Consider the following 12,853-nt stretch of genomic DNA (forward strand, 5'->3'; position numbering starts at 1 on the left):
CCATTACCTTCCCCAGGCCTTTGCGTTCAGCCTATTAAACCACTTGCTTTTTCTTTTTTTTTTTGCTTTTTCAGTTTTGTTTAGTGCGAGGCTTTGATCTAAGACCCCCATAGTTTTACAATGAACAGCCCTGGTGCTATCTAAAATGGCTTAATACATTGCTGGGGCATTGTCTGTGCAGGACGTGCTCTGCCAGCCCCGGCCTCTCACATTAACAAGTGAAAAACAGAAAGGTTAAAGCTCGTTTAATAACCCCTCTAATCTTATATCGGTATTACATGTAAAACCTATAGGGGTACAACACACAGCTGGTGCTGTCCCTCATACTTTTCCCTTCCACTCCGCCATTCCTATAGAATAAAACAGACACCAGGGATTATATTGAACCACTGAATGTTTATTTATTGCTATAATATCTTGCTGGTTTTTGACGTTTGCTCTTATGTTTCTTTCTTTCTTTCTTTTTAACTTTTAGATTGTATTTACCGGTACATTGTTACAATTTCAAGTATTATATTTGTCCATTACTTTTATAGCTACATTTGATCACCTGTTGCTTTAGGAGTCTGCAAACCATAAAATAAATAGTGTGGGCAAAGATATCCCAATCTGCACCCTAAACGTCATCTAAGATAGCACTCTCCTATGAAACATCTGTGTGACATTCCTACCATTGATTCGGGAGAAGGAAGGAGCAAAATATCAGATTTTGTAGAGTTGTCACTGTTAGCTACAAATGGGAGGGGGTGTGAGGCATATGGGTGGCCCGGGATATCCAGGGTTGTAGATGGTGTGGCAGGGCAGGGGTTAAGTTAAAGGGGAAAGCTTTTACCGATCAATTCATAGGTAGATAGAATAGAAATATGTGGTCCATATGTCTCATATTATACAAATACCCTCCAAAAATAAAATACAGCTAGCAACAGTAAAGAGGAAAAAAAAAATTACATCAATATTACGTTAAAAAAAATCTATTTTATTTACAAAAGCCGGTGACTCGAATTAAAATTCCCTTTTTTTTTCTGTCTTCTTAAGTTTTTTTTTTCTTTCTTTTTCTTTTGTTTTTTAATTATGTTAAAAAGCTATATTACATATAAAAATAAAACATCTGTTTGGAGGTGCTTAGTTCTGGAGGCTTTTTTTTTATCAAGCTTTAAAAATAATATACATTGCAATAATATAATAATAATATGAATAATTATACTTATCAACAGTGCAAGGTCGGGGAGGATAACACTTTCTATCTCTTTTAATACTGCATAAATTGGTTATTAACCCAACAGAAAGAAAAAAAATATTAATTTATGGCAATAATTCCTTTTTTTTTTTTTTTTTTGTTGTTCTCGTTCTTGTCCCTGTCTGGCCTCGCCACGAGTACCTGCGTGAGTAACTCCATGGCAAAGCCCAGAAGGGGTTAAGGGAGTCCACTCCCCCCACCTCCAAAGTTTTCTGCTGTCAACCAGTTGAACTGTGGTTGTATTCACTATCCAGTTCCCCAGTGTCAATGGCACAAAAAAAAAGCACCAGGTTTCTAGTCCTTAACAGTGCAGGGATTAACCAGTGACCCATTCAGTTCTCAAGTCCTTTCACTGATGAGCAGCAATTAACAGGAGCACTTGCACTCTGATAATATCGGATACTGGAAAGGGATCCATGTGCAGAACCGTGGCTTTGACCAGCCCTGGCAATGCCACCTTAAGAAAACCTTGTTGACAGATTTATGGGGCCGGCAGTACATACCCTCCGGTAAAGAGCAGGACTTCTCTCCAAAGCATTGTCCTTCCTTGATGAACCTTGGCCAAAACCTGATCCCTAGGTCCTTCCAGGTATACAGTACCGGGCAGTAGGTGTAAGCCCACAGCCACTGCAAGAACTTCCTCCTGGCTTTCTTGCCCATCTTGATCCTGCCACCATAAGGTGCTTCACTGAGGTCCATCTTCTTGAGCTCGATTGGTAGCGAGCCAAGGTTTTTCATTTTTGTCAATGAGTCCTGGGTAGAAGATGCGTTAGAAAGGTTGGGCGAAACCACCGCCATAAAGTTGGGGTCAAAGTTGCTGCCGAGTTTCTTTCTCAATGTCCTCTCATCCAAGTCCTGCTCTTTTGGATCCTGTTCTGGATCTGGCTGCTCGATAACAGGTAAGACAGGTAAGTCTCCACTTGGAGAAGGTCGAAACCTGAGAAATGGTTGGCAGGACCCCTGATGGTGCACTAAAACCAGGCAGGAGCAAAGAAGAACTGCTTGAGGCAGATTTATCCTCTTCATGATTTTTTTGCCCCCTTCAGAGAAGAACAAAGTTCTCCCACCCCCCTCTCCCACTGGAGTTTTTTGGGCTTTTTTTTGTTTTTGTCTCGAGGAAACTTTCAGCTGTCAATGGAAGAAGCAAATTTTGCAAATAATCCAGCGAGAGCCCTCGGTCTTAGCCTCTGACTGAGCACATGGGTTCTAGTAAATGTTATTTCCACAAACAAAATGATATTCTTTCCTCAGCCTGTTTGGTGGCGCTCAGAAATAGACACAAAGTCCGGAGAAGATGCTTTAAATAGATCAGCAGCGTGTGTGACACACACACACAGATGGATATACTGTATGTGATCTCCAGCCTTGTGGAGCCAGGAAGTTTCTCACAGAGAGGTAGCTGTGTCCGTCAGCAGGGAGAACCACACAAGGAAAGCAAAGAGCTTTTAATTTACCCCTTTCTCCAACTTTTTCAGTCCTCCCCCCCGTCCCTCTGTCTTTCCTTTCTTACTCCGGTGCAGGAGCTGGCTCGCAGGACATAAAAATTCACAGTGGAATAGTCTCCATCCCCATGGTGACATCCAGGACAACTTGTCTAGACTCTGCAATACAGTCTGGGCTCAGGCAGGAGCCGATGGTATTAAAAAAAGAAAAAAATAATTAAAATTAATCCTTTCAAATTGGGAAAATTATAGGCAGGGAGGTATGCCACTCTCGTATCCAAATCGTGCAACTTTCCAAGTTTCAGAGTCTTAAAACTGTCTGTGGACAGCGACTTCAAACTCCTTCAAAAATGTTCCAAATGTTCATTTAGACAGTTCCAAAATCCCAGAAGAGCTCCAGACCTGCATTGAGATAAGGCTTCATCTTGGAAGTTTTTTTATTTTTATTTTTTAAGGAATCCTTTTTTTCTTCTTGCAGATGGAGCTCTTATCCACAGGATCTGCTGAGTGGAGAATTGGGGTTTTGTCACAATCCCTCTGGCTCCAGTCTTTGTATAGAGAGGGTAGCAATCGTCTTTTTTAGGTGCAAATGAAAAGACATGGAGAGCAGTAAGACAGCAGACACATGGAGCTGTGTGTGTGCAGTAAGGGAGCCCTTTTAAAAAAAAAAAAAAAGCAAAGCTCCTTCTTTCTTTCTTTGGCTGGGAAAGAATGCTGCTTGGGTGCAAATGAGATGTTGCTGCTTGTGAGGCAGGAGGATTAAAACCCTCTTTTATAATACGAGGCGAAAAGGGAAGAAAAAAAATCCCCACACAGACTGTGCAGAATCACATTGCCAAAGTGAGCCTTATATCCAGATGTCCTTCAGAGTTCAAGCATGGTGTATACCATTCTGGCTTCCTCTGTGAATGGCCCCAGGGTCTCGTGCCTGTCTCAATGCAATGGCCAGATGGGAGCTGGTGGGGCAGCAGGTTACTGTTGCCTGGGAGCTGGCGACGTCCAGTGCGGATCAGGCAGGTGCTTTAGCAGGGTCCTCTCCTTCCTCTGTACCTGCTTGTCACCCTCCTCTGTGCAGAGCTTGCAGTCGAGTGACTTTTCCCCACTGCTTCTCACTCCTGAATGTGCTGCGCTCTACTGTCCAATGCAGGTTAAATATCTCCCCCTGATGGTGTGAATTGTTAACTGACACTACCCACTGCAGTCACTCCCCCCAACACACTCTCTGACAGCCTTTCCACAACAACCCTCACCAGCCTCCCCCCCCCCACCTTCTCAGACCCCTAACCAACTCAGTGTGCCTTCTGGGTCCTGTGATCCTAGGACGTCTCTTGTTAATCCCGAGCAAGGAAAATGTGCAATGATAACCATGCACTAGTAGTAATTCTGCTGGCCCTTTTTTCTATCTTGGATCACTTGATCCTAGAAGAACATTGGAGGATCTACTGCTATATCAGCAGCCAGTAAGCAAAAAAATAAATAAAACATTTGCTGTAATGCGGTTCTCATGGGGTAAATACTGTGCATACCTTATAGGTTAGACCTAAAGCAGAAGTCATGTAGTTGATGACAATACCTTTCTAAGAAAGCTAGAACCAGCCCTGTACCTCGCATGGATCCAGAGATCTCCACATTCATTGCTCTGCTAGTTCATCCTCAGCCTTGCAGCTCAGGGGACATGAACTTTCTGCGGCAGCTCTCTCCCTGTAACTGCCATAACTTCTAACAAAACATATGGCTGGTGGCAGTTGAAGATTTAAACTGAGCATGTGTGACCACCTCAGTAAGATGGACAAGAAAAAAAGAAAAGAACAAACAGTAGGTGGCGCTATGCAGATAATTTTTTTTAAATATCTCTCTGTCTATACAAAATTTGAAATTGCATGCAAAAGTATTCAGATTCAGGTGCTGGTCTGAAAAATCTAGAATATGTTTCATGACACAACCCCTTTAAAGGGTTGGATAACCCTTTACAAATGATGGGCTATCATTATCTGATCGGTGGCGGTCCAACACCCCGCACCCTCTCCGATCAGCTGTTGTTCGGTAGCTCTGATGCTGGAAGTTGGTGCCAGAACAACACAGCGCCGACCGTCATGCAGTGGACGAAACTGGTTACTGCAGCGCTGCTCCCATTGAAGTTGAATGGGCATAGCGCTGCAGTAAACAGCTCTGTCCACTGCACCATGGACGTAGCTATGTAGTTTTGGAGCTACTACAGAACAGCTGATTAGTGGGGATGCGGGATGTTGTACCCCCACCAATCAGATAGTGATGGCGTATCCTGGCCATCATGGAGTGTATACACTGCCCTGTTGTGGAATTGCATGAGGAAAATCTGCTGCGTTTTACAGTCACTGCAAAGTGGATGAGATCTAAATAAATCTTATCCAGAAGCTGCAAAGTAATTGATTTGTGGTGCAATCGGCTGCATGTTAATTTATGCTTCAATGCAAAGGGTTAAATCTGCGGCAAATCTGCTGTGAAATAGGAGACAAGATCTGCAGGTAACTTGTGGATTTTGCTCTCGATTTGCAGCAAATCGTGTAGTGGATTTTGTGGCATATTTTTCTACTGCTTTTTATGTCCCATGTGGATGTACCCTAGGCTACATTCACACGTCAGTATTTTTCTATATCCCGAATTTCGGTCCGTTTTTTGCGGATCCGTTGTTCCTGAAAATGTTTCCGTATGTCATCTGTTTTTTGCGGATCCGCAGAAAACGGAAACATGTATAAATTTCACAAAGCAAATAAAGTTGTTTGGATTTCTTTAAAAAAAATAAAAAGTGAATAAGTGATTTTTGTGGGCAGGATTTAATTTCCAGGAACGGATTCCGCATAAAACGGATGACATACGTAAAGACATACGAATGTCTTCCGTTTTTTGCGGAACCATTGACTTTGTATTGTACCAGGATCCGATTTTTGCGGAAAAGAATAGGACAAGTTTTATATTTAATCGGACATGCGGAACGGAACAACGGAAACGGACAGCACACATTGTGTTGTCCGATTTTTTCCAGGACCCATTGAAAATGAATGGGTCCAGAACTGGTCCTGATCTGTTCCGCAAAAAACGGAACAGATCAGGAAAGAAAAAACGGACGTGTGAATGGACCCTTAAAGGGATTGTCCCATGATTAATGTAAAAAATGAACATGAAAACCTCTTTGTAACCAAGCTAGAACCAGCCCTGTACCTCACATGGATCCAGAGATCTCCCCATTCATTGCTCTGCTAGATTTATTTCAGGCTGTCAGCTTAGGGGGCATGTCCTTTCTCAGGGGTCATGTCCTGTTTGCTGCAGCTGGTGGCGTTTGAAGGATGGAACTGAGCATGTGCTTCAGTCTCAGTGAGCAGGACAGAGAAATGAGGAAAACATCAAACAGCAGGTGGCGCTATACAGAAACATTTTGTTGAGTAACTCAGTGGCTATAATACATTTTAATTACATGCAATTACAAAAATATTCAGATCCAGGCGTTGCTTTTAAAACTGTACAATATTTTTTTCGGCTATCTTCATGCAGTTGCACGGTATTAGCACGCTGAAAATTTAGGTGCGGAACCTGTGTCACAATTTTCGGCATTTTTGGGCTTTTATTTGTAGATTTTGTTGTTAATTTTAGGCCTAATTGATTTCAGTGAGAATTTCCAAATGGAATCCACACCAAGAATGCTTTTTTTTTTTTTTTTTCTCAGTCAACGTGTGGAAAAAACCCTCCATATGAATAATGGGAAGGGGAATGAGAATCGATTTTGCTCTAGCTTTGATACAGAAACCCACTTGGAAAATCTGCCATAATTTCAAAAAACTTGGCTGCTTTCTTCCAAAAAAGCCACACGTGTCCACAGGTTGTGTGTGGTGATGCAGTCACTTTAGTGGACCTGAGCCGCAGTACTAAACACAACCCATGGACAGATGTGGACCTGTGCCGCAGTACTAAACACAACCCATGGGCAGATGTGGATCTGTGCCGCAGTACTAAACACAACCCATGGGCAGATGTGGACCTGTGTCGCAGTACTAAACACAACCCATGGACAGATGTGGACCTGTGCCGCAGTACTAAACACAACCCATGGGCAGATGTGGATCAGAGCTGCAGTACTAAACACAACCCATGGGCACATGTGGACCTGTGCCGTGGTACTAAACACAACCCATGGGCAGATGTGGACCGGTGTCGCAGTACTAAACACAACCCATGGGCAGATGTGGATCAGAGCTGCAGTACTAAACACAACCCATGGACAGATGTGGATCAGAGCTGCAGTACTAAACACAACCCATGGAAAGATGTGGACCTGTGCCGCAGTACTAAACACAACCCATGGGCAGATGTGGATCAGAGCTGCAGTACTAAACACAACCCATGGACAGATGTGGACCTGTGCCGCAGTACTAAACACAACACATGGGCAGATGTAGATCTGTGCCGCAGTACTAAACACAACCCATGGGCAGATGTGGACCTGTGCCGCAGTACTAAACACAACCCATGGACAGATGTGGACCTGTGCTGCAGTACTATACACAACCCATGGGCAGATGTGGACCTATGCCGCAGTACTAAACACAACCCATGGGCAGATGTGGATCTGTGCTGCAGTACTAAACACAACCCATGGGCAGATGTGGATCAGAGCTGCAGTACTAAACACAACCCATGGGCAGATGTGGGCCTGTGCCGTAGTACTAAACACAACCCATGGGCAGATGTGGACCTGTGCCGCAGTACTAATCACAACCCATGGGCAGATGTGGACCTGTGCTGCAGTACTAGACACAACCCATGGGCAGATGTGGACCTGTGCCGCAGTACTAAACACAACCCATGGACAGATGTGGATCTCTGCTGCAGTACTAAACACAACCCATGGGCAGATGTGGACCTGTGCCGCAGTACTAAACACAACCCATGGGCAGATGTGGACCTGTGCCGCAGTACTAAACACAACCCATGGACAGATGTGGATCTGTGCTGCAGTACTAAACACAACCCATGGACAGATGTGAACCTGTGCCGCAGTACTAATCACAACCCATGGGCAGATGTGACACTATTTCTGGAAGTAGCCATGTTCTTCTAATCCTGGACGGCCACATTAAATAGAGGAATTGGGATTGTGTGGAATCTTATGGTATAAGGAACCTGCCCCCTTAAAACCTACAGTTTGAGGCCTCTTTCACACGTCAGTGAATTGCGGATGTGTGCTGTCCGTGGTCTCCACAGACAGCACATGCATCCATTGACTTTAATGTGTTTATTCACTCATCAGTGGTTTTCCACGGACTGTGGGTCTGTGGTGACACCATGGAAGCATGCCATATTTTTGTTCGACATTACAGATCCCTCCCGCACATTATAGTCTGTGGGTTGGTGAAAACCATGGACTCAACACTGATGGTTCTGTCAGTAATTTTCACAGACCATCGGTAGGAGACGTGCTGGAAACAAATTTTTTGGACAGTGTATTCAATTCTATATACCATAGATCGACCTAAGAATCTTTCCTGCTCTATTCAGCTTTACATACTGTACTCTATTTATTTATTTTATGCACTTATATAGCGCTACTATATTCCGCAGCGCCTTGCAGACATTATGATCACACTGTCGCCAATAGGGCTCACAATCTAAGTTCCCTATCGGTATGTCTTTGGAGTGTGGAAGGAAACCGGAGAACCCCACGGAAACCCACGCAACACGCGAAGTGAACATACAAACTCCATGTAGATGTTGTCCTTGGTCGGATTCAAACCCAGGACCCCACCTCTGCAAGGAACCACTGAGCCACCGTGCTGCCCAAATCCCAGTATATAAAGCATATTCACTCTGAATAACGGACTGGGAGAATGTGGAGAACTATACGCCTCTACCAGAAAGGACTGGAACCCAGCAGAGTATAAAGGCAGGTCATAGGTTCTGTGTCTTGGGCGAAGTCCAACAAGCTGCTCCACTGTTTTAACATAGCATCTAATTTATTATATAAGATGCTTATGATTTCCATTGTTGACTTTTTTTTTTGTTTTTTAGTCCAGTTAGGCAGTAATTTTTGTGTGGACCCATGAAGACAACCCCTGTTTAAAATAAAGCCGGCTGCTCGTCGCGGGTCTATGTAGCCTTACGTGGCGGTCAGTCACATGGTGGAAGTATAAGTGGGCCTTATGTTTTTGTAACGTCACGCAACCCCTTGAAGCCCGATCTGAGTTGTCGGGAAAATGTGAGTGGTTAGGTTTAGGTCTTAACACTTTTAGGCCCTTTACACCAGGTTTATAGAGGAGCCATCTTCAAGTGACTATCAGCAGCATCCTCCATAACAACCTACTCACTATATAGGAAGGATTTATCAGCTTTTGGATTTTCAATATTCCCTGCACAATATGTGGTTGCTACTAGTTTCAGAGTCCTTTACACCAGGGGTCTCTGACCTGTGGCTGTCTGTGCCCCCAAAAATTGGCTGCCTTCATGAAATTATAGTTGAGAGGGATTATAATCAGGGTTATGTATCGATAGCCTTTCCTTAGGATGGACCGTCAATGGCAGAATACAGCACCTTGCTGTAATTCCGTATATAGTGCCACTCTTATCTGTGTGGCTGTGTCTGGAACTGCAGCTTACCCTTGTGCCTGCAGGATTGTTCTGCTTCGATTTTATAAATGATGGGAATCTCAGGGGTTAAACCTCCAGCGATCACAAATTTAATAGCTTGTCCTTTGAGTAGGCCAAAGAATGAAGAATTCTTTAAATCCAAGATGGTCATGGGCATGGCGGCGGGCGCCCGGCGAAGGTGCACTGTGAAGAATGCACAAAAATTAATTACAAACATTCATGATACAGACACTGGGAACCATTAAAATCTGGAAAATAAAGACGCAGATCAAACAACTAATAAAAATAGTCAGCGTAGGTGGCCCAGATATTTCGGCATCTATAAATAATTTTTGTTTAAAACTTTACTATTTTTTTATTTTATTTTTCATCTGCACAACAGCACAAAGAAATGTATTTATTGTTCTGGCAGGCAGGGTTTTACTGCGTTTATATCAGTTACACGGTTTCAGAAAATTGGCAGGAATAACAGTGTTCCAGTGTAAAAATCGTGGCAATTACTTTTTACTGTGTACACCTTGTGCGGCTGAACACCTGTACGGCGGCTGCAGCACAGTGCAGAGGTATTTTCATATGTTTAATGACCAAGCTCTGCTTTGTAAACTGCGTTTTGGTAAATCGTGCTCATAGACTACAACTTTACTTTTGCCTCAAACTGGGAGATTTGGCCTTGGTGGATCAGTACACTGCACGGTCAGGAAGCAGATGCATCAATTGGTGCTTGTTCAGGTAGATATGAGATAGATCGATATTAGATGGGTATGAGAGAGAAAGACAGATACAAGATAGATAGATTGATATGAAATAGATAGATATGGGATAATTAGATAGATAGATGTGAGGTAGTGTCTGTAGCTATACTCAGTAATCAGTTTTATAATTCATCTATCCTCAGGTATCAGATACAGACATGCAGCCACCAGTCTCACTTATTACTTTACCTTTTCATGCCTGATGAAGAGACCTGTGTCCTTTTAAATGCTTGCTGTTTGTTATCATCTATGCTATCACCATTAAATGGTATCAGTGCTGAGGTGAGGCCTTTCAATTTTTTATGAATTTGCCTGAAATTTGGCACACTAGTTTATAAATATATACAGTGTAATAACCACAACATTTCAGATCTCTGTGTTAACCAGAAATGGTTCAGGATACAAGACGTTGAGCACCCCCATAGAATTACACTCCTTATTTCTATTCATTTATAATTGTTAATCTTATTGACTTTTCCATTCCTTTTTCCGTTTCTTTTAAATCTGACAAAAATTCTGTGTAAAATAAAAATCACCACTAAAATATAAAACCTCTTCTGCCAATGTATTAAACATTGTCGCTGTTACTCACCCCTGTCGGGTTGTTAGTTTTGTGATTCCCAGATACGACCCTGTGATATACTGTAGCTGCATTACAATATCTGATTTACTGACCAACACAATTCCATGATTTCCAATACCGTTCTGTTCAACATATTATCCTGCAGTGTTGATCCAGAGGAAGGGAAAGCAATCCCCATGTAGTAGTTGCCAAATGTCCAAATTTTTAGCTCTTTGGAATAAGGGGCAGATACAAGAAATGCAGCCACATTATAAGCTGGTCTGAAAAGATTGGTTGGAGACAGGAGGATGAGGAGAGGAAGGGAGGTGAATGCGAAAACAAATCTGAGCTAACTTGTAACATGAGGTACATTGAGATGGATGGATAGATTAATATATTGATGGGTATGAGAGATAGATAGATAGATAGATAGATAGGAGATGCATATGCGATAGATAGATAAATATTAGATAGATAGGAGAGAGAGATATGAGATAGATAGATAATTGGTGACATAAATATTTAAAATACAGATAAGATAGATAGGAGAAATATAGGTTGATAGATATTAGATGGATACATATGAAAGCAATAAATAATTGATATGTAGATATAAGATAGATAAATGGATGGATGGATAGCTAGCAAAAGATAAATTATAGGTAAATATGAGGTAGATGGATAAATAGATAGATATGAGATAGATAGATATAGATAAATGGATAGATTACATAAATATATTAGATAGATCCTTCCATCTTCTCCTCCGTAGGTCTCAGGCTGGCCTCTTACATAATACATCATGTTCGCTTCAAGTCAATCAAAATTCCATTTAGCCACGACATACTTTAATAAAGTAGTTTTCATGAGTGAATGCAAACACACAAGCAGATTTTTTTTCGTCTTTTTTTTACTGACTGTGGTTAAATTTACTGGCATATGGTGATGGTAAGTGGGTCATTAGTGTACCATCTAAATTTGTGTGTGTGTGGGGGGGGGGGGGTTGTTTTTCAACTCGTGCTATGGAGGAGCATAAAGATGTTGGGGGGTGAATGAACAGTGGGACAGAGGCTGTTTTCAGTTCGGAGAAAGGAAGGCCTGTTACAGGGCTCGATTCAGGTCATTATGAAACACACAGACTTACTTACAGCTTAATGGGCCACTTCACATCTATGGACTGACTTGACACAGTGAGTTATAGTTTGTGGAGCGTGTAAAACTGAAGATATATATAGCAGCAGTTGTGAGTTTATGATGCTCTGACTGATTCACGTAGCTTTTTTAATGCCTCCCGAGAACGCAGTGGATTTTGAGCAAGTTTTTATTGGCTGTTGGTTTCTCAACCTGACGTCTAACATGGCTTATTCCAGCCCATCACACCGATGAACCTTCTGGCTTCCATCCCTAGACCCTCACCGCCCGGCCCCTGTCGTCGTACCATGTAAATAAAATTCTACCACATCGCAAGGGCCATTAGATCTAACGATAAGCCCAATTTCTTACTGCCAGCGCAGCTTTAAATCCGTTAAGTAATGCTATAATCTAGAATTTATGGTGAATCCTCCGTTTTCTGATATTTAAAGGGTATTTCCATATTGGTCAATCCCCATTTCAAGCTACAGAAGCCAAATGCCAGATGTATGTGCTTGACCCGGCAAAGAGTCCATGTTCTCTATAATTTGTAGTGGTCGTAGTTGCTGTCCTTCAATACCAAGACTTACCTTGGACGTAGATATCGCTCTATTAGAATGGTTTTCTGATACAGAGCTCCAAATGGCGGCACATGTTTTTAGGTTAGCGCACAGAACTGCTGCTGCCTGTGCCTGCTCCGCAGAAACTTCTGCATAGTATCCTGCACCGATGTGCTATGCAGAGCTCCTGCCTTTTCTAGATCTGCTCCGCTAAAGCCCCGCATAGCACATCGGTGCAGGATGCAATGCAGAGGTTTTGGCAGAGCAGGCACAGGCAGCAGCCATGCATGCTATGCAGAGCCTCTGAATGTCCTTGCACCGCTAAAGCCTGGCATAGCACATTGGTACAGAAGACCCCGATGTGATACGCAGAGGTTTCACAGGCACAGGCCAGAGCATTTATGTGGGCTCCTGCCATTGCCAATATAGTGCTTACTGCAGCACGTATTGTAGAAATTGAAGTCCGTACGCTGCATACATGACTGCGGTGTATGTATTCTGTATGCACTGCAGTAAAAAGCAGTGGAAAGCACTACAGAAAGGCCTGAACTTCG

The 12,853-nt window shown here is 42.8% G+C and overlaps 1 protein-coding gene across 1 annotated transcript; it reads right to left on the minus strand.

The window, feature by feature from the left end:
- Positions 1-376: 376 nt before the first annotated feature.
- Positions 377-3,786, minus strand: LOC122944956 (noggin-2-like). Its single transcript, XM_044303717.1, has one exon. It carries the CDS (start codon positions 2,261-2,263, stop codon positions 1,604-1,606), a length of 660 nt encoding a protein of 219 aa, XP_044159652.1. The 5' UTR covers positions 2,264-3,786; the 3' UTR covers positions 377-1,603.
- Positions 3,787-12,853: the final 9,067 nt, after the last annotated feature.

The sequence above is a fragment of the Bufo gargarizans genome, chromosome 8, assembly GCF_014858855.1.
Source record: "Bufo gargarizans isolate SCDJY-AF-19 chromosome 8, ASM1485885v1, whole genome shotgun sequence".
Taxonomy (NCBI): domain Eukaryota; kingdom Metazoa; phylum Chordata; class Amphibia; order Anura; family Bufonidae; genus Bufo; species Bufo gargarizans.

Bases quoted from the DNA above. Each gene is read 5' to 3' on its own strand.
- LOC122944956 (XM_044303717.1), bottom strand. From the start codon at position 2,263: ATGAAGAGGATAAATCTGCCTCAAGCAGTTCTTCTTTGCTCCTGCCTG.